The sequence below is a fragment of the Mus musculus genome, chromosome 12 (assembly GCF_000001635.26).
Source record: "Mus musculus strain C57BL/6J chromosome 12, GRCm38.p6 C57BL/6J".
In the NCBI taxonomy this organism is placed as follows: domain Eukaryota; kingdom Metazoa; phylum Chordata; class Mammalia; order Rodentia; family Muridae; genus Mus; species Mus musculus.
In genome coordinates this window covers 81,981,805-82,001,632 of record NC_000078.6, presented here as the reverse complement: position 1 = coordinate 82,001,632, position 19,828 = coordinate 81,981,805, and the positions used below count along the sequence as shown (strand labels likewise).

Here is a 19,828-nt window from a genome sequence, read left to right as displayed (position 1 = left end):
GAGGGGAAGACGCTCCCATTTGTTACAGCAAACAAAGCACCTTTGGATCACTTGGGATGACAGATCCTAAGTCATCGTTACCTTGAAAAGTAAGGTCTCCTGGGATCCAAGGGTCATAGCAACAGCCCCTGGGATTAACTCATGGATGAATGGCACCCTCAAGGGAACCCCTTCCTGCCTTCGATGATGGTAGCTTAACTGACGTGGTTCCCGTCACTACAGATGTGCTGGTCTTCAGGATGGAAGGCTGTGATCTGGGAGAGGATATAGCACGTTGTTGGGGATTCTGTTGCAGAAAATAATCTGCCTCCCAGATTACTACCGGCTGAAATGATGCAGCCTGTGCCCAGGGACATAGTCCAGAGCATGCAAATTCTCTCCATCCAAGTTTACACCCCGAGGGATGTGTGAAGACTGGTTGGTGAGGGTGCAGCCCTGGTCCACTAACTGGGGCTTCTCCTTCCTCTGCATTGTAACTTAGTGTAACTGAGCACTTATATACATTTATCATCTGACAGTTCTACCATTAACATGCAATTTAACGCAGAGGGCAGAAATACCTTTGTGCAAGAGTTACTGCCAGAGTGCACTTTTATCTGGTGTAAGCCAAGCCCATGATTACAGGTATAGAATGATTAGCTCAGAACCAAGGCCACACAGGAGATATCGAATCCTCTTAAAAATTTTTGATCAAAAAAAAAAATGACAGAAGGCAAAATGAAAAAAAATTTATTTCCTGTTTTTATCCACGGTCAATACTGTATTTTTTTCTGATCAATATATGTCAAAAGACTTCTCAGCTTTTATTTTCCATTTTAAACAACTATAGTATTTACAAGCTGTTTGCATTAACACTCGCACGCACACTCACAGACAACGCGCATGGACACATATCCTCATCTCTGGTGTAGACTGAATGCTGGTAGAGGCAATGCCCTTTCAGAGCCCACGAGAAGAAAAGGGAAAGCCATGCTCCTTCCACAGGCACGCTCGCCCACAACCATTTCTAACATTCCTTTTTCCTTTTCCTCAGGCAGAACGTGATGCCAGGCTTGTACAGGCTAGCATCATCCATGTCGATAATTTACTCAAACTACAGTTTTAAGAAAGCACAGCCAAATAGAGCCGTCCCATTCCTATCGTTTTGGTTGCAGACTCAAGCTTAGGATGAAAAGGATTTTGTTCAGTAACAAGCACACCTAACCCAAGAGTCACCTGGAGCAGCCACATCCTCTACAGTGCAGGTGACAGATTCACCCTCAACATCTGTTAGAGCCGCCCTCCCTCCCGTTGGTTCCCACGAACCACAACGGGTCACGTACAAAGCTGAAGGCTGAGAAAAGGCCAAGCCTATATAATAGGTATAAGAGTGACGTACAGCTGAGTGGAACCCTGTGTGACCATCTGCTTCAGGCCCCGGACACCTCGATGCCGAGTCTACAAAATGGCACGCCGGGATGCTCAGCTTACAGATGAACTTCTGCCCCAATTCAGAAAGACCAGAGAAATTCTCACCATACAGCTCTGGACAGATGACTCTGGGAGGTGATGCACCACAGAAGAGAGACCTCTGCCTTCAAGCAAGGTTAGATCTTTCCAGACCTGTTTGATAAGCAATTCCTTTCTGATCAGAGCTTGTGAACAGGTGACAACTTCCAAATGAGGCTGCCTGGGTGTTCATCAACTAGATTAATTTGAAAAGAGAAACCAAGAAAACGGCTGGTGGTCTTCAAATACTTTAAAAAAATGCCTATGTATAAAATTCTTATCACCTAAATACACTGCAGTATCTACTATATCTCCTTTGCCCCCTCAGTAAATCTCAGCAGCCATCTAAACCTGAAACACAAAGTTCAAGGGTGGGCCAGCAACAGGCATGCGCCACTTAAAGCTTTAACTGATAGTCTCCGTTCACCTTGCAGTTAAGAAAACGCCTCTAGGAGAGATGGATCATCTCCCGTGGAAAAGTTCAGTGGGCCCGTGCTCAAAGTAACTTTATGTAGCTACCAAAGAGAGATGAGAAAGAATACTAAGGACTTAAAGGCAAAAATACAGAAATAAATTTGCTTATACTAATGAAAAAACACTTTAAATATGAAAGCAATGAATATACCAGACAACAGTTTATACCTCAGTAGCTAGGAAACACAACTTCAGATTACTATTTTTTTCAAGTCATATATTCAGAACAAAGGATGACTTAAATTTACCTAAAAAAGAGATGATTTTAGACACTGGGCAAACACTAGAGACCCAGAATTTGATGACTGATGCAGGACACCCTCATAGGGTAGGTTCTAGGCTGAGGCAAGAGGATGCTGGTAGGAAACTATGTAGAGTGTAAAGAGGCAGTGTGACTCTTGCTCAAATATGAGGCTGTATTTTATATTTTGAGAGGAGATAGAAAAATAAAATAAACGAATCCAGAAAGAGTTCTCAGTGAGAGCTTTGGTTTCCTCTGTAAGAATTTACATGCACATCGCTTGACATTCGGTACCCAGAGAATTCTTTATGTGCCTTTCAAGAGAGAAATATATTGTCTCTTATCTTCTGGTTCAAGAACCTGAAGTATTATCAATATACTTGAAAAAAAAATTCAAAACACCTGCAATCTGATGGAGGTGTTTTCTCCCCTGCTGATGGAAACAGAGAGAAGTCACTGCACAGCTCTTCACTGGCCGCCTAAAAAGCAACGACTGTTTCTCTGTAAAGCTTCCACAGGCCTCACCTCTACCCTCCCAAGTTCCACCAGCAGCACCACTGCCTGTTAATCTAGATCCATGGACAAAGGAAAGCCTGTTGGCAAAAAAGTCCACTGGAAAAGGGTGTACAAAGGGGGTTCCCACCAAGATATGGGCTCAAGAGTCACTAAAAGCTTAGTTTGGGGTACAAATAGGTTGTTGTTTTTTAATTACTGAAGATGAAGACAAAGCCATTCCAGGATTGTCCTTCTAAAATGGGGCAAGATAAAGGAGAAATTCAAAGAAGAAGAACAGAGACTTCAATTATGCAGCTGCATCTAAGGAGATACAAAGTTGTTTTTAACTACTTGCAAAACTATGGATCTCTGAAGTTTTAGTAATTATGGACTAAAAGGACTAAAAGATGCCAGAGTTCTGCATTTTAATGAAAAAGGCTAAGCAGAAAACCTAAATCACTAGGGTACTTGAAGAAAAACAAATTATAATAAATTTAATTTTAAAACACAAATCTTTATCTTTCCTGCTGTAGTTAGAAAAGTAGTACTTTTTTTTCTTAAGGTCATTGGTTTTAGATTAAAAAACTAAAAACAAGACTTCTCTTAGGCTTCCTAACTTACAAATTTAATAAAATTATATGGTAACAAACAATAACTTGTTTTAAGGAAAGTGTCCAACTCTCCCAAATTAAGACTTGATATACATGTTCCATCCAGAACCCGCCTTACATATGGAATTTCACTTTTAGAGCATATAGCATCTAACAACTATCAGGGAGAGCAAGCATAGATAGAACGCCGACCCTTTGACCAAGTAAGTCATCCAAAGATTATCTTCTGATTCTTCCTCTGGCAAATGGATGGTCTTCCATCTTTTGTCACCTAGGAACCAACGTGACAAAGGCAGACTCACCGAGAGCAGGGAACAAGCAAGCAGCAGGGAGCTCAAGTCCTTTGGGAAGGAAGCTTTAAATACAGACAGAGCAGAACTGCCCAAGTAAGAGACGGGAGGGAATAGAGTAAGAGTGGGGAAATACCCTTTACAGTTTTCAGTTTACAAAGAGAAAGGGCTCTATTGTAAAGATTCAGTAAGTCTTTTGACAAATATTTTTAAAGGATAAAGTCTGCAAAGTTTGAAGTCTATGGAAACGTCAATACAAGGCACATTGGGTTCTGAACACCGACTTTAAAATAACAAAAGGAAACACAAACAGGGTTTGAAGCCATGTGGAGAGAGATCCTCTCGCCTGCTGTTAGCTGTTTCCTGTAGTGTCTGGACACACCCTGATACCCATATCCTCAGCAGCTTTCTCCTCTCATCTCAGAAGATACCATACCAGGGTGGCCTAACACAGAAGCTACTAAGCTGGCCAGTGCCACACACTGGAATGGTCACAGCTTTGACAAGAGTAAGGGACATCAAAATGACCTACTGTTTTCTACTGTCTGTCCAGGGGAGAAAGACGGCTGCCCCAGGTGCTCAGAGGGGGGGTGGGGGCTACTTTCTTTGGAGTTTAAAACAAATTTGAAAATGCTTAAAGTTGCAAATGAACCCTAAAGTGCAGATTGCACGCAGCCACACTGTAAATCCAAGGTACATATTTTCCTGAATACATGCTCTTTAAACAAAACCAATATAATTTATGGGACAATATATGAACTAAGTCAATTTCACAGTCATAAATATTTTCAAGACAGATATACACTATAAATTACAGGAAATAAATTCAAGTAATAGAGAAAAAAGGGGAAGGAAGCAGAGTGCAGAGCTGCCGTTGATGGCAGGTCAAGAACAGAGCCACATAGACAAGTCTGTTTGAAAAAACTTTACTCGTGAAACTGAACTTCATGTGAGTAACGGCAAGAGCTAGGAACTCTTCAAATAAGAGGCAAATGATCCTTTCTTAAATTCCTGGGCCTTCATATTCTTCTTGAAAAGCAAAAGCATGTTCCAGAAGCAACCTCGACAGGACCTGCCACCGGCCGGAGAAGCGTGGCACACGGGAGCCGTGACAGGGCAGCTGGTGCTGGCCTTCGCCAGGCATACCTGCTGGTCACCAGCCCTGGGAAAGGGGAGGGGTGAAGCTGTGTCCCGGAGTCCAGCGCACTGACGGATAGGAGCAGCGGGTTCTGCTGCCTGTGTGTCAGGAAAGGGAGGGGCTAGTCCTGAAGGCAATTTAAATAATGGTATTTTATTTTTATATATAAATAAATGTTCTGAGAAATCTCAGATTTAGTGCATCACTGTAAAAAATTAGTGCAGTTTTTTTCATTAAAGTTTTTAGTGTTCAAGGAATAAGATAAACCTATGTCTAGTCATCATCTTTCTCACTGTACATTAAATCTTTATACTGTTATATGTCGAACCAAATGCTTCCACATAGGTCTGTTTGCAAAAATCATGGTCAATGGATTTCATCTTCTACAACAAAAACCATGGCAACTGTTTTTGGCAAAGAAATTAGAAAAATATGAGTTTAGAGTTAGAGACAAGAGTCCATGGGTTAAAGCATAAATGCATAGAGCGCCTTCCATCGAGAGGCTCCAACAGAGTTTGCCTTTCATGCAGCTAACTTAAAAAAATATTTCAGCTTTATTTGGGGATGAAGACAGTGACAGGAGTCAGGGTGGAGAGGAGCTTAACCAAGCCACTGGTCAAGTCTTTGCTGCGAAGGGCAGGCGGTCGGTCCCCACAGGTGGCTCTTCTGCAACCTTGCTTTCTCTCCGAGGGCTGGGAAGCCAGAGAAAGGAACCCAGGTATGCAGCGCAGGCTCACACTTCGGCCCCCAGTTCTAGTACCCCGGTTTCAATTATAGTCACGTATTTATCATCGATCTGAACGAGAAGCACTGTCTTGTCGATGTGGGACCTTGTACTTGGGTCTCTGCTGCAAGGCACCCATCGGTGAACCACCTAGTAACGCAGAAGAACACACACAGTCAGACCTTGAATGCACCGCCCTCTCGACCCCCAGTGCAGCTCTGCTAACCACTCAAGCAGAAAGACACAGAGCAGCTAAAACATGCATGGGTCTGACGACCTAAAGTGCACAGCAGCTTCCTGGAGAACTCACATGGCCTTCCATGCCCTCCTGTGGACTCCAGTCTTTCCAGCTGTTCCTCCCAGCTTTTAACCGAATTCCTTCATCAGGCCAGTGCAGCTCCTTCCTCTTTGACACGTTGATTCCTTCCAGAATCTGACTGAGATCCACAATCTAAACAGACACATGAGGATCACTGCCAGCTCATTTCCCCTCCTTAGTGAAAAGTATCAGGCTAAATAAACGAAACAAAGTTTCTCTCATAGGACTCTGCATTGTAAACTCTCCCCTGCTTACTATGAAATGTAAAGAAAATCCACACAGCCCTCAATGGATTCCTTTTGGACTCCTTCCTGCGATGACTCTGTAGGAAACACGTATCACTGCCACAAAGGCTGCTGCTCTCCGTTCTCAAGTTGGCAGAACAAGAATTCCCAACATTTCAAAATGCTCCAATCTCCCACTCAACAAGACAGAGTGAGTCAAGTTTTCACAGGGATCCCCCAATCAACAAGACAGACATAAAAACAAATTCGAACAGCACAGAGCGCCTGACCTACTCACCTGGACTCTGTAAATCACTTCCCCCTTTCTGGCATGGGAAATGTTGGCAGGACTTGAGGTGTTGCCTGGCTGGGCCTCTGTGGCACTGCCCTGACCGCCCTCTGCCCCCAGGAAGGCTACGAGGGTGTGATGCTTGCAGGCCGGGATGCTCTGGCTGGAGCTGCTGGAGGAGGGCAGGCCGTGCTGCACACAGCCCATGCCCCCCTGGCTGGCAGCTTCCATCTGGTTCACCATGGAGAGGCGGGACTGGATGGATGATGGCAAGTTCCGAAGAGATATCTGGCTGGTGGAGGAGCGCCGGCAGGGCACAAAGCCCGTGGTGGACATGCGGAGGGATGAATGGCGGCTGCTGTAGCAGTAGGAAGACTGGCTGGCCATGGAGGCGCGTGCCGGTGACTGTCTGACCAGACTGGACTGTACCGAGTGGGCACTGTGGCTGGTGCCTGGCAGGAAGTAATGACAGCTTCAGCCAGAGACAAGCTCCGCCTGGCCTCTGTGCCTGTTAAATCTGTCTTCCTTAAGCAACCACTCCATAAACGTATAGAACTTAGCGTTTACATCCAAAACCTTTACGCTGACCAAAAAGATATACCTGGGATCTATTTTCTTGTATGATTTACATAAAACCAAATATATATATAATTATTTATTTATTAAAGTTTTTAAAATTCAAATTCTAGGGCATAAGAAAAATATATTACTGCAAATATCTGGATTTAAGGTTACAATAAACTCTAAAATATTTTTTTTACAGAAATATTTCAGAAAAATAAGAATTTTAAGAAATAAATGGGTAGAACTATTTTTGGCTATCAGACAGTTAGAAATGTTTATCAAGGAATACTGCATGGAGCCAGAGAGAGCTTGGTAACTCACACTGGCTGGCCTGCACACACGTGGGTTCAATTCCCAGCCCCCACACATGGTAGCTCACCACATCTGTAACTCCAGCTCCAGGGGCAGACTCCCTCTCCTGACCTCCATAGGCACTGCACACATGAGCTACTCAATACATACTTGTTGTAGGCAAACACTCACATAAAATAAAAATAATAAATCTTTCAAAAAAGAAACACTGCATGATTTCACATACATGTAGAATCTAAGAGTCAAACTCAGAGGCCAAGAACATAACAGCAGCTGGGCGGGGCAGGGGCGTGAGGAGCCGCAGAGCCCAGCTGGAGGTAAGAGAGGCTTCTGAGGTGCACTGCAGCAGGAGGGCCGCAGTGAGTGTACGATCTGTGTGCCTAAAAACTGCGGAGTAGATAGAAAACACTCTACACACACACACACACACACACACACACACACACACACACACACACACACACACACGGAAGGAAGGAAGGAAGGAAGGAAGGAAGGAAGGAAGGAAGGAAGGTAGGTAGGTGAGTGGCTGTTGAGCAGCTTGCTTGGATGTGGAAGGAGCTAATGAGGAAGCCCCCAGGAGGAAGAGCTGACTGCAGAGTGTCCCCACTTGAGAGAAACTTGTTGTAGATTCTTCGTGTGAGCTATCAAGAGACTTACAAGGTCTGTCCCACTGAGCCTATTTCTTCGGGAGCAGCCGAAGAAAGTACTAAGTGATTATAAGGATTCTCGTGTAAACAGTACTGTAATGTCAGAAGACGCCAACCCACTGCACTACAGGAGAAAAGTTAAATAAAATACAAGAATTAAATAGTATTCGCTTAAAAATGTAATATATATTTGGGTTTTGGGTTTTTTCTTTTTGAGGCAGGGTTTCTCTGTGTAGCCTTGGCTATCCTGGCACTCACTATATCAATCAGGCTGGTTTCAATCCCAGAGCCACTGACCTCTGACTCCTGAGTGCTGGGATTAAAGGTATGTGTCACAAACATGTGCAAGATCTCTACAGTGGTATAATCAACTACTGGGCGTAAGCAAGCAACACCATACAGAGGCCTTTACACACAGGCATGGACACACTCATGAATGCACATGCTCTCTCTCTCTCTCTCTCTCTCTCTCTCTCTCACACACACACACACACACACACACACACACACACACACACACACACACGTACTGGCCTGATGGCTGAGGGGTCGACATTACACAGAATTTTGTCTCCAGTTACCTAGTGTTGGAGGATACGATGTGGTGGGCGGGTGGAGTCCGGATCCTGCTCCCTGTCCCGGGTGTCCAGTGCTTCCTTGGGACACATTGTTGTGGGGATCACTGGCAGTGACTGCACTGTTACCAGGACAGGAAGTCCCACCTCCAGTGTCAGAATCTTCAATATTGCCACCACTGTTACAGCCAGCTCCACAGCCTTTCCTTAGCCTGGGGAAGAATTGCAAAGCAGAAAGCCTTACTTCGCCATCACATCAAAATCAGTCCTTTACTCTTCTGAGTGGTCAGCACTGTCAGCGTCTGCCTTGCCAAGCCTGTGGCCACGGCTTGAGAAGCACAGCCCTGCCCTGCTCACTGCCTCGAGCCCTTCTGCCAGCTCTACAGGTCCGTCTGCTTGTCCATACACCACACCTAAGAACTGTGTAGACCACAGCTGCACCGTCTGGACCTCAGGTAGAATTATGATTTATTTGGCTGGTTGGTGGTGGCACGCACCTTTAATCCCAGCACTCAGGAGGCAGAGGCAGTTGTTTTGCTGAGGTCAGCCTGGCCTACAAAGCAAGTTCCAGGACAGCTAGAGTATCACAGAGAAACCCTGTCTCAAAAACCAAAACCAAACAAGCAAACAAACAACCCCCCACCTATTCTCAAAGGATAAAAAAATCTTTGAGAATAATAATCTATAAATTCTCCTTACTGTCTACCAAACTATAATGCTTCTATACCCCACGTTAGGTTTCACCAGACAGAGGGAAATGCAGCGTGTACACCCTATCACACTACAGACTTGCACCTAGGGATGGCTGGACTGTTGCAATGGCAACAAAGAATCTTTGAGGCACAACCAGATGTGTGGAGTGCTCCCTGCTGCTGGGAAGGAACGCAGGAGCAGAGGAAGTCACCCACATGCAGAAGAGGGCAAATGCTATAGGGTGAGGAAATGAAACTCAGGCAAAGGAGCAAAGCGGGTGTGCAGCTCTGCTGATGTTGCCACAGATACATCAGATTCACCACGGTCAGCCAAAGCCAGATGCTAGCTTCTGGAGATGAAGAGCTGATTTCTACCCTCCAGTGCTCAGGCAGAGTAGGTGTGCACAGTGCTCCTGCACCTGCACTTTCTCTACAAGTTTCCCAGGTGAGCCGCCCAGGCCCCGGGCACACCACTCCTGAACGATACAACCCCACTACCTGTGCCAGGTGGACACTATGAAGTTCCGGATGTTTCCCAAGCTGATTGGTCCCCCAAGAATTTCTTTGAGTTGGTCATGGCTGTCAGAGTAAGACGTTGTGAGGGGCGACACGAAGATCGGGTAGCCAATAGGCTGATCACAAGACGAGTTTATCATGTTTCGCAGTGCCTGCTTGGCATTCTGGATGCTGCCTCTCTCTGGGTTCCGGTTCCGGAGAAAAACGAGCTCCTGTTGCTGTCCTGCCCAGAGCCCTCGGACACATTCCTTGTTCACCTGTGGGGCAGGAAAGGGCAAAGACAGAGGTCAAGGAACAAAAGTGTAGAAACGGGTGACAGCGTGGTGATCAACTGAAAGGCTGGGACTACAAGGCGACCTTTGAAAGGAGCTAACAGAAGGTCCTCATGGAGAGCAAATAGCCTGCTCTCCCTTACTCCACCTCCTAAAGACACCAAGTCACATGCAGTCCCTTACTTTGTCAATCGAGTGAACTAGACAGTTCTGATGGAAGGACAGGCAGCACACATTTCAAGTCCAGATGATGTCTGATATTTTGGGGCTGATTAAATGATTAGATCAAGATAGGCGGCTGACAAGATGGCTCAGTGGTAAAGGTCATCTTTACCAAATGCCAAACCTGGCAACTTGTGTATGATCCTCGGGACCCACTTGGTGTGGTAGGAGAGAAGCAATCTGAAAGCTGTTCTTTGGCTTCCACATAAATGCTGCACACGGCATATGCACACACATTCATACACACTCACAATAAGTGCTTAAAGAGAAAAGTGAATCACTAATAAACTATACATTTCAAAAACTCATCTTTCTAACCCCCTAAAAACACACACACATATGCACACATATATGAACACTTACATGTGCAGAATGTGTTAGAGTAAGGGAGAATCTAAGAACAAACCATTTACAGTTAGCTTTGAGTCACAATGAAGCACACACTTTGTTATTTTATTAATGGAGGAGAGCGAGCGCCTCATAAACAACAGAACGCTGGCTTTTAGAGGGACACTGTCCACATTTCATGTGCATGGACAGAAGGCCACCAACACTGAAATAAGCTAAACAAACGCTCTACAGCACCTAAGGAAACCTCACGGTGCAGAGGGATCTAACGCTAAGCAAGCAAGTTCATGAACGAGGAATGCACAGCTGCTCAATTTCAACAGGCAGTGACCATCACGCTTTCAAGGCTGGATTAAGACGCTAAGCTCCTTTCTAAGTCACAGCTGAGTGACCCTGAGACTCACTCACCTTGATGACCCTGAAGCTCAGGTAGCGCCGGTTGAGCATGATGATCTTGTACTCGTTGGTGCCGTCATCCATGACATGCCGCAGAGCCAACAAGGAGGGAGAGTTGGCAAGGACTGCACTCCGCCACGCAGGGTCGCCTTCGTGGGCTATCACAAGGTTCTTCTCGTGAGAGACGATGGCTTCGTAGAGCACAGTGGGGTCGTCATACTCATCTGGGGATGTGAAATGATCCTAAACAGAAATGCAAGGGTGGTTTTGTTTTGGAAAATAACTTCTAGGATGATAAGCAAAAATTCTTTTTTTTTCTTTTTAAATTGGATATTTTCTTTATTTACATTCAAATGTTATCCCCTTTCCCTGTTTCCCTCCCTCCCAGAAACCTTCTATCCCATCAGGGCTTATAACAGGGGATGTAAGACATACAGCAAAGTAACCATAGCTCAGACCTAACTGTCAGAAATAGCGTGTTATTCAGCGGATGCAAATATTTTATTGATTGCTTTTGCAAGTAAGCAGAAGGCTGATACAGGTCTGTCTATATTCAGGTAAAGTGACTGACCCTAGCTCTGCTCCAATGACTATAGCTCATATCCCTGCAGGGAAGGGTAAGAGTGAGAAGCCAGTGCCCAGGGTGCAGCCTGAGTCTGGGGCGGATCTATGGAAATATTGTGCACGTGAGTACTGAATCCTGGCAGTGTCCTCTGAGCCACTGCTGTACTCATCGGATAAGGGGGCGGAGTAACATCCGAACTTTACACGTGTGGAGACTGAAGCTCAATGGGGTATACAGATCGTTTCCTAGGCTCAAGGTTCACATACAGTAATGCCAGGTCATTAGTTTCCAACACCTGGACTCAGCTCTTTTTTCAATAAAACTTTTACATAAACTATAAAAAAATCTGAAGTTTCTATGCTGGGGTCTTGTATATAAGCTTATAACTCCAGCTACCCAGGAAGCTGAGATAGGAGGACCAAAACTGTAAGAACTGCCTGGGTTTCACAATCAGGTCACCCAGTCTGGACCATTCATCAAGTGTTGGGGTTGGTCTGGTACAGCGAGGTATTCAAATACTTACTACTGACCCCAAGATCTGGTTGCCTCCTGAGCAACCCTTGCTCCCCAAGTTAAAACTACTGGTTAAATAAAACTGACAACTGCCAGTTACTAAGGGACCATGAGGAGGAGAAGATGGAGAAAACAGGAGGTCTCTTCTCCATTAGCCATGGTGGAGCAGCAGCACGTGTCTGAGTGGAATGCCCCCCAGGACACCGACCACTGGAGCAGAGATTGCCCAGTCTAGCTTAGAGATTTATTTAGCTTAGAGGTCATCCTTTAGTAACTGCAGAACTTAAGCCATAGTTTGAGTCTCATTCATTTGAAGCTAGACTGGGATAAACATAATTCACAAACAAGATGCTCTGTGTCCGTCTCCCTCTCCCTTTCTCCTCCCTTCCCCCCTAGCCCACCCCCTGATGGCTTCGTGGCAGAGGACATGCCCAGAGTACATGAGGCTCAAAGTTATTTCCTTGGTACAGTATCCCCAATGCAACTGACCTGTCATTGTCTTTTCTTTTAAATACTGCATTTTGACTCAAAACTCTAAAGCTTACACTTGACCCCAAAAGAGTGTTTTCCTATGATCTTCAAAACCGTAATCCATATTTGAATAACTCATCCCTTATTGGTAATGGTCCCAAAGAACGAGGATTCTACCTACCTGAGGAACATGTCACATTGTATCCAGGAGACAGTATTTCAGTTAGCTAAGGGGCAGTTGACGCGTTCCTCTTGTGGTTCCTACCACTGCTAGCACATAACCACAATGTATTTTCCCAGTGGTCAAGGGCTTTGGAAAAACATTTTGGGTACAAATTTCAATTTCATTTCCCTGGTAGGACTGTTTACTGATCTCTGAGCCTGCCCTGCCTGCCTGCTACAAGGAGGCACTGAGCACAACGAGCAGAAGGCAGCAGTTTGCTACCCCCCCCCCCAAGGAGTCACGCAGTGCCTGCGGCTGTCACGTGCTCACTGGGCAAAATGGCTGGTTGTATGTCAACTTGACACAGGCTGGAGTTATCACAGAGAAAGGCGCTTCCTTTGAGGAAATGCCTCCATGAGATCCAGCTGTAAGGCATTTTCTCAATTAGTGATCTAGGGGGGAGGGCCCGTTGTGGGTGGTGCCATCCCTGGGCAGGTAGTCTTCCATTCTATAAGAAAGCAAGCTGAGCAAGCCAGGGGAAGCAAGCCAGTAAGTAACATCCCTCCATGGCCTCTGCATCAGCCCCTGCTTCCTGACCTTCTTGAGTTCCAGTCCTGACTTCCTTTGGTGATGAACAGCAGTATGGAAGTGAAAGCCAAATAAACCCTTTCCTCCCCAACTTGCTTCTTGGTCATGATGTTTGTTCAGGAACAGAAACCCTGACTAAGACACTGGGTAAGGGACCAGAACTGCAATCACATGCTGTCAAACAAGCATTTCAGGGTAGAGACCTTCCTTTTCAGTTTGCTGCTGACATCTAGATCATGAATATTAACAGATATTAATATTAGAATTCACTACTACTGTTACTATGAGGAACAGGTTCAAGGTTCTGGGATTTAATGCTTTGCTAGGGCTCTTCCCTGGTTCAGATGAGAGCCTTTCCAAAGGTCTCCAAAATATAACATAGAAATCAATGGCAAAGTATCAGCAAACTCCCAAAACAAATTAAACAGCAGAGCTAGCCCGTCTCTGACCTGGTGGAGTTTAATGGACATACGGATTCCAGGCACCACGACTTTCCTCAGCAGCTCCATGTCAGCGAAGATCCACTCGTCTCGGACTGAAGAAATCCGGAAGTCCCCTTTAAACAGGGCATGCAATCCATAGAGGAAGGACTCCAGGTTACTGCAAGGTTGGAGATAAAGTGCACATATTCTGACAGGAGTCTTCATGACACTCAGCCTCATGTCTGCTCTGCATCAGTCATCCAGAGCAGCAGAGCTCAATCTGTGGGTTGAGACCCCTTTGGGGTCACATGTCAGATATCCTGCATATCAGATACGATTCATGACAGCAGTAAAATTAGCTATAAGTTAGCTATAAAGCAGCAACGAAATAATTTTATGGCCGGAGGTGGGAGTCACCGCAACCTGAGGAGCTGTATTAAAGGGCAGCAGCGTCAGGGAAGTTTCAACAACTGCTCTAAGAGTGTGTTGAAAGAAGAATCCAGGAACTAAAGTCTGAACTCAGGAGACAGGTCCTGTTTGACTAGGAAGCTTGCTTATGAACCATGGTAATAAATAGCTCATACAGACAGACAGCAGGCAGGGAGCCTAAGATTCAAAGGAAATTAAAGAGAGTCTAATGTAAAACATGTAATCAAAAGACAGTTAAAATAGGAATTTCTTTTAGATATACACACTAAAAGTATAAGTGATCTAGACAAAGATTATGAAGAAATGTGGAAAAGTAAACAAGAAAATTACTATATTATACTATAAATGTGCAGAGACCAATCAAGTCTTATGAAGTCTTATAAAATAGTACAAAATGAAAGTTCAAAAATTTCAACTAGCTAAACAATAACTTAATTAGTTTAGGTCGGAGGGAGCTTCTTTTTTTGTTTGTTTGTTTGTTTGTTTTTCGAGACAATGTTTCTCTGTGTAGCCCTGGCTGTCCTGGACCTCACTTTGTAGACCAGCCTGGCCTCAAACTCAGAAATCCGCCTGCCTCTGCCTCCTGAGTGCTGGGATTAAAGGCATGCGCCACCATGCCCGGCCCTCTCTTTTTCTTTTTAACTTAAAAAAATTGTGTGTGTGTGTGTCCTGCATGTGTATCTATGTACTACTGGCCTGCCTGATGCTCACAGAGGGCATCAGATCCCCTGAAACTGGAGTTACAGATGGTTGTGAGCCACCATGTTGGCTGGGAATTGAACTCAGGTCTTCTGGCAGAGCAGCCCGTGACATTAACCACTGAGTCAACTCTCTAGCACCCTCCTCCCCCAACACCTTCTTGAAAACACAGATCCTCTTTACCTGGACATATGGTGGGAGGCTGTTCCCAAAGCTCTTCGTCCCAGAACACAGAGTCCATAACAAAGAGTCACCAGAGATGAATCTTTATCTACATCAAGTGGCTTTAAAAATAAAGAACATTACATGTTAGAAAGCTATATAAGTATTTAACAAATTAGAACATATCCAATCAATAAGTCAGAGATAGATAAAAGGAGTTGAACTCTATAATCAAAGAAGGAAGGAAAGGTGTTTTGTTTTGTTTTTTTGTTTGACAGAACGCTGTCTTGGAGGACACTGGAGAGTAGAAGGCAGAGGCTGGCTACACTGGACAGTAGAAGGCAGAGGCTGGCTACACTGGAGAGTAGAAGGCAGAGGCTTGCTACACTGGAGAGTAGAAGGCAGAGGCTTGCTACACTGGAGAGTAGAAGGCAGAGGCTTGCTACACTGGAGAGTAGAAGGCAGAGGCTGGCTACACTGGACAGTAGAAGGCAGAGGCTGGCTACACTGGACAGTAGAAGGCAGAGGCTTGCTACACTGGACAGTAGAAGGCAGAGGCTGGCTACACTGGACAGTAGAAGGCAGAGGCTGGCTACACTGGACAGTAGAAGGCAGAGGCTGGCTACACTGGACAGTAGAAGGCAAAGGCTTGTTACACTGGGGAGTAGAAAGCAGAGGCTTGCTACACTGGACAGTAGAAGGCAGAGGCTGGCTACACTGGACAGTAGAAGGCAGAGGCTGGCTACACTGGACAGTAGAAGGCAGAGGCTGGCTACACTGGACAGTAGAAGGCAGAGGCTGGCTACACTGGACAGTAGAAGGCAGAGGCTGGCTACACTGGACAGTAGAAGGCAAAGGCTTGTTACACTGGGGAGTAGAAGGCAGAGGCTTGCTACACTGGACAGTAGAAGGCAGAGGCTGGCTACACTGGACAGTAGAAGGCAGAGGCTGGCTACACTGGACAGTAGAAGGCAGAGGCTGGCTACACTGGACAGTAGAAGGCAGAGGCTGGCTACACTGGACAGTAGAAGGCAGAGGCTGGCTACACTGGACAGTAGAAGGCAGAGGCTTGTTACACTGGGGAGTAGAAGGCAGAGGCTGGCTACACTGGACAGTAGAAGGCAGAGGCTGGCTACACTGGACAGTAGAAGGCAGAGGCTGGCTACACTGGAGAGTAGAAGGCAGAGGCTGGCTACACTGGACAGTAGAAGGCAGAGGCTGGCTACACTGGACAGTAGAAGGCAGAGGCTTGCTACACTGGGGAGGATCCTTTAGCTTGGAGTCAGTGCACGTCACAGCTTAGAGGGCTTTCTCAGGAAGAGGTCCTTCTGGGGAAAGGGATTACAGGAGCAGAATGCTTGCTCTTAGGAGCTGGGGATGGTTTCAGCACTAACTTTATTCTAAGGGGGCTGCAGTGGGGAGAATATACCCCAGGGCTGAGTGGGCAACAGGCTGTCTGAAGAGAATGGGAACACCCAGATTGGACATGGGCCTCAAAACATATTTGTTTATGTGTATGAGCATGCTTGCCCGAGGAGGCCAGAAGAGAGTGTTGAATCCCCTGGAACTAGTCCTAACTAGTGGGATGCTGTGAGCCACCATGTACGTGCTAGGAACCCAACTCAGGTCCTCTGTAAGAACAGCAAGTGTGTTTAACTGATGAGTCATCTTCCCAGTCCCCAAGATGAGCCTTTTGAATATATGATGTATGGGCATGCAGGAGAACTTCCTCAAGCTATGTCCAGCCTATCAGTAACATTTGAGAGAGGGTACTTGAGTTGAGGATGGAGGCCACTTCTAAGTGAGAAGGTAGTGTACTTCAACACTATGTAAGCCAGAAAAGGCATAACATGTCCGTATGAAGGTTATTATAACATGTCCATATGAGGGATAACATGTCCATGTGAGGGATAACATGTCCCTATAAGGGACATTATAACATGTCCATATGAGGAATATTATAACATGCCCCCCAACCCTCCATCAACTATGAAAACATTATGCAAAGCCCTTAAGTATAGTTCATGTATGAAAAACAAAACAAAGCCACCTGCTTGTTACAAGTTTGGAAAGAAAGTCATTCTCTACTGTTTGTCTCTGATCCGTCCCATCTCAGAGGGGCATTTGGCCCTACCACTATTTCTTTTTTAAAACAGGCGACTCGGGTCAGAACATGCTGCACATCGAGTGTGCAGTTCAAAGGCTACCACTCAGAGAGAAAACATGAAGTCACCCTACTCCACCTGATGCAAAGATGCCGAAAGAGCTGAAGAGCAAGGCTAACGGGTGCGATAACCCTGCGGGCACTGGCTGTCAAGGCGGCTCACTAGCTCCAGGATACCACATGCACAGGATGCCAGGTGCTCAGCTCCAGAGAAGCCACTGTGGTAGTGAGCCCTGGCCACAGTGCTTGGGGTTTGTGGTTTTGATAGTCTGGCCAGGGGCATGATAGTGTGATAGGCCTAGAAGAAATAGTAGTTGGAAAATCTGCAATTTATCTTACTTTAGGTAGGACAAGTAGTCCTGATGTGTGCGCCTGAGGTAAACACTTGAATTAAAGTCACCAGGGAGATTTCTATTTTACAATTGTGGTCTACATTGACAGAATCAGATTTCTTGGGAGAGACCTAAAAAAAAATCTTTATTTCCAAAGTGCACCATTTTATCTAAATTCCCATGGAATGTCCCAGATGTGCACTGTCCAACAGTAGTCACAGTTGAACAAGCTGTTTACAATGATTACAGCTAAGCAAAATGAAGGACAATTTCAAATATTAAAGCCAGTCTGACACTGGACCGCAGAGGATACATGTGTCATGGGTGGAAGTTCTCAGAGATGGCAATGGTCTAGGCCTGCATTTGGGACACACACAGTTAGGTCGGTGGTCAGTGCTTATGGACCAGATCTCAGAGAGCACTGTATGGAACCACAGCTTGCGTGTGCTGCTGTGAGGTGAACCATTCTCTTTCAGAGGATCTGTGAGCAAGGGCAGAAGCCAGCTCACGGTAACTAACAGGCTATTTCGCCCTTTTTGTTAAAACCTGGATTCAGAGAACTGCAAAGGATATGGTTGCACTCTACCTTTGCTCTCCGGGAAGAGCAGTACTCTATCCAGCTGAGGTAAATCACACAGAAGCTCTCCCGAGATATGCCTGCCAGCCGGTGGTCATAGTCCTCATCAATGTTTGGGTTAAAAGTTGGGTCCACGTCAACGTAGTTCCGGTCTGCACACAGACGCAATCCTTCCTGCATTGTCTCATTCGCCAGCCACTCCTCCAACTTGGAGGAGGTTGTGACATAGTAAATGATACCCTAATTAAGAAACACAGAGAATTCAAGTCAAATCACAATGCAAATTTATTCTAATTTAACATTATATTAAAACAAAAATAAATTTATTCCTAATGTTACATGAACAATCATTGTTCTTACAGACAGTATAGTTCACAATATTGTATTTTAACTCCGTGTCCTACGCCTACATTTTAAGAAAGCTATCTGAAGCCCTCCTAAATAAAAACGCCATGTACTTCTTTAAGACCCCACCATGAGTTCAGCAAGGCAACTTGCAGTGTATTATTAATTTCAGTGCTTTTGAATCAGCTTATTTTTAAAGAGGTGAAAAATTATTATATTACATTTATTTTGAAAAATTCTCCCAAAACGTTATTAAAACTTTTGGTGTTCATAGGTCAAATGATAGAAATAAAAAACATAAAGGGAGACACACGTGTGCCACATGTATACATGTAGGCATACACACACATACGTGGAGAAACATGTGGGGTGTGCCACACAAACACACAAGTGTTGTAAATTAAGCTTGCTTACTTTCCTGGTTTTAGCCAGATGGAAGGCTCAGGGTTCATTACAATAATGTGGAACTTAGAAACAACACAAAATAGAAAAAACCCAGATGTGCATATCATGGCTTACCTCACACAGTGAGGGGTCTGGCTTTGCCCTCAGGCCTGGTAAATGTTTGCTCACCATGGGCAGAGCTCTAGTGTCACAGTCTCAAGTGACCTTCAGACGTTCTGGAAACACCTGTCAACTTTACTTGGCTGCAGATTTAGGTGTCTTAAGAGCCAGGCATGTGTGTGAGTGAGCACTCAACTGTCCTAAACCTTAAACTGCGAATGCCAGCTATTAAAGGCAGTGGACACATGGAACAGGAAATAGCAAGTCCTTTATGGGCTGGGGTGTATTATTATTATTTCCATAGGTATACTTTGACTGACCTCTCTATCCGGATACTAGAAAACTCAAATCATTATTCAGAAGCAAAACACAAGTTTGAGAGGCTAGGAATGTAGATTCGGAGTTGAGTACTTACCTAGTTCTGGGCTTGATGTTTGGTAAGCACATAGTATAAGCATAGCAAAAATGAATGAATGCACACATGAATGAATGAATGAATGAATGAATAATAATGTACATATGTGTATATGTATATGTGTGTCTGTCTATGTGTTTTTGCTCAACAGTCCTAAATGAATGTCAGCTATTAATGGCAACAGATACATGGACCAGGAAATAGCAATGTGTGTGTCCCCATGCACACATGTGCCTGTGCAGGTCTTTCCCAAGAAAGCTGTCAGCTGCTTAGAGGTCTAGGCAGGCACATACCTTACCTTGACATAGTAGGTGGTAAGAACTCGGCGAAGGTCAAAGACTTGGAGCATGGAAGCAGCACTGTTGTCAGTGATGCTATAGCCCTCTAGAATGTACTTAGTGACAACCACTTCCCAGGCCAGCCAGCGCTGCCCAAACGCAGCGTTAAAGGACAGCACGTGCGGAACATGGCCAGGCTCACAACAGCAAAACCCTTCGTCTTCTTCTACTCCTTCAGTGATGGCTTCCACTTCCCGCTGCTGACAGTAGGTACCTTAGAAAAACACAAGACTATTACAGACAAGGGCAAAAGACCAGTAACTGGGGAAGAATGTGTACTAGGCAGACAATCAGAAAAGAT

General features: G+C 45.2%; 1 protein-coding gene across 10 annotated transcripts in view; it reads right to left on the bottom strand.

The window, feature by feature from the left end:
* Positions 1–708: 708 nt before the first annotated feature.
* Pcnx (pecanex homolog) overlaps positions 709–19,828 on the bottom strand; it is a 141,012-nt gene continuing 121,892 nt past the window's right edge. For 9 of the 10 annotated variants that reach the window (XM_006516090.3, XM_006516089.3, XM_006516091.3 and 6 more), the window contains 10 exons: positions 19,488–19,741; positions 17,935–18,165; positions 14,874–14,974; positions 13,590–13,740; positions 10,853–11,083; positions 9,585–9,859; positions 8,401–8,606; positions 6,303–6,745; positions 5,772–5,912; positions 713–5,611 (listed from right to left, as the gene is read on the bottom strand). In XM_006516090.3, coding sequence (XP_006516153.1) covers positions 5,471–5,611; positions 5,772–5,912; positions 6,303–6,745; positions 8,401–8,606; positions 9,585–9,859; positions 10,853–11,083; positions 13,590–13,740; positions 14,874–14,974; positions 17,935–18,165; positions 19,488–19,741 — 2,174 coding nt within the window. In that variant the 3' untranslated portion in view covers positions 713–5,470. Of the gene's footprint in view, positions 5,612–5,771; positions 5,913–6,302; positions 6,746–8,400; positions 8,607–9,584; positions 9,860–10,852; positions 11,084–13,589; positions 13,741–14,873; positions 14,975–17,934; positions 18,166–19,487; positions 19,742–19,828 lie in introns of all 10 variants that reach the window. The other variant, NM_018814.3, reaches the window with a different exon arrangement.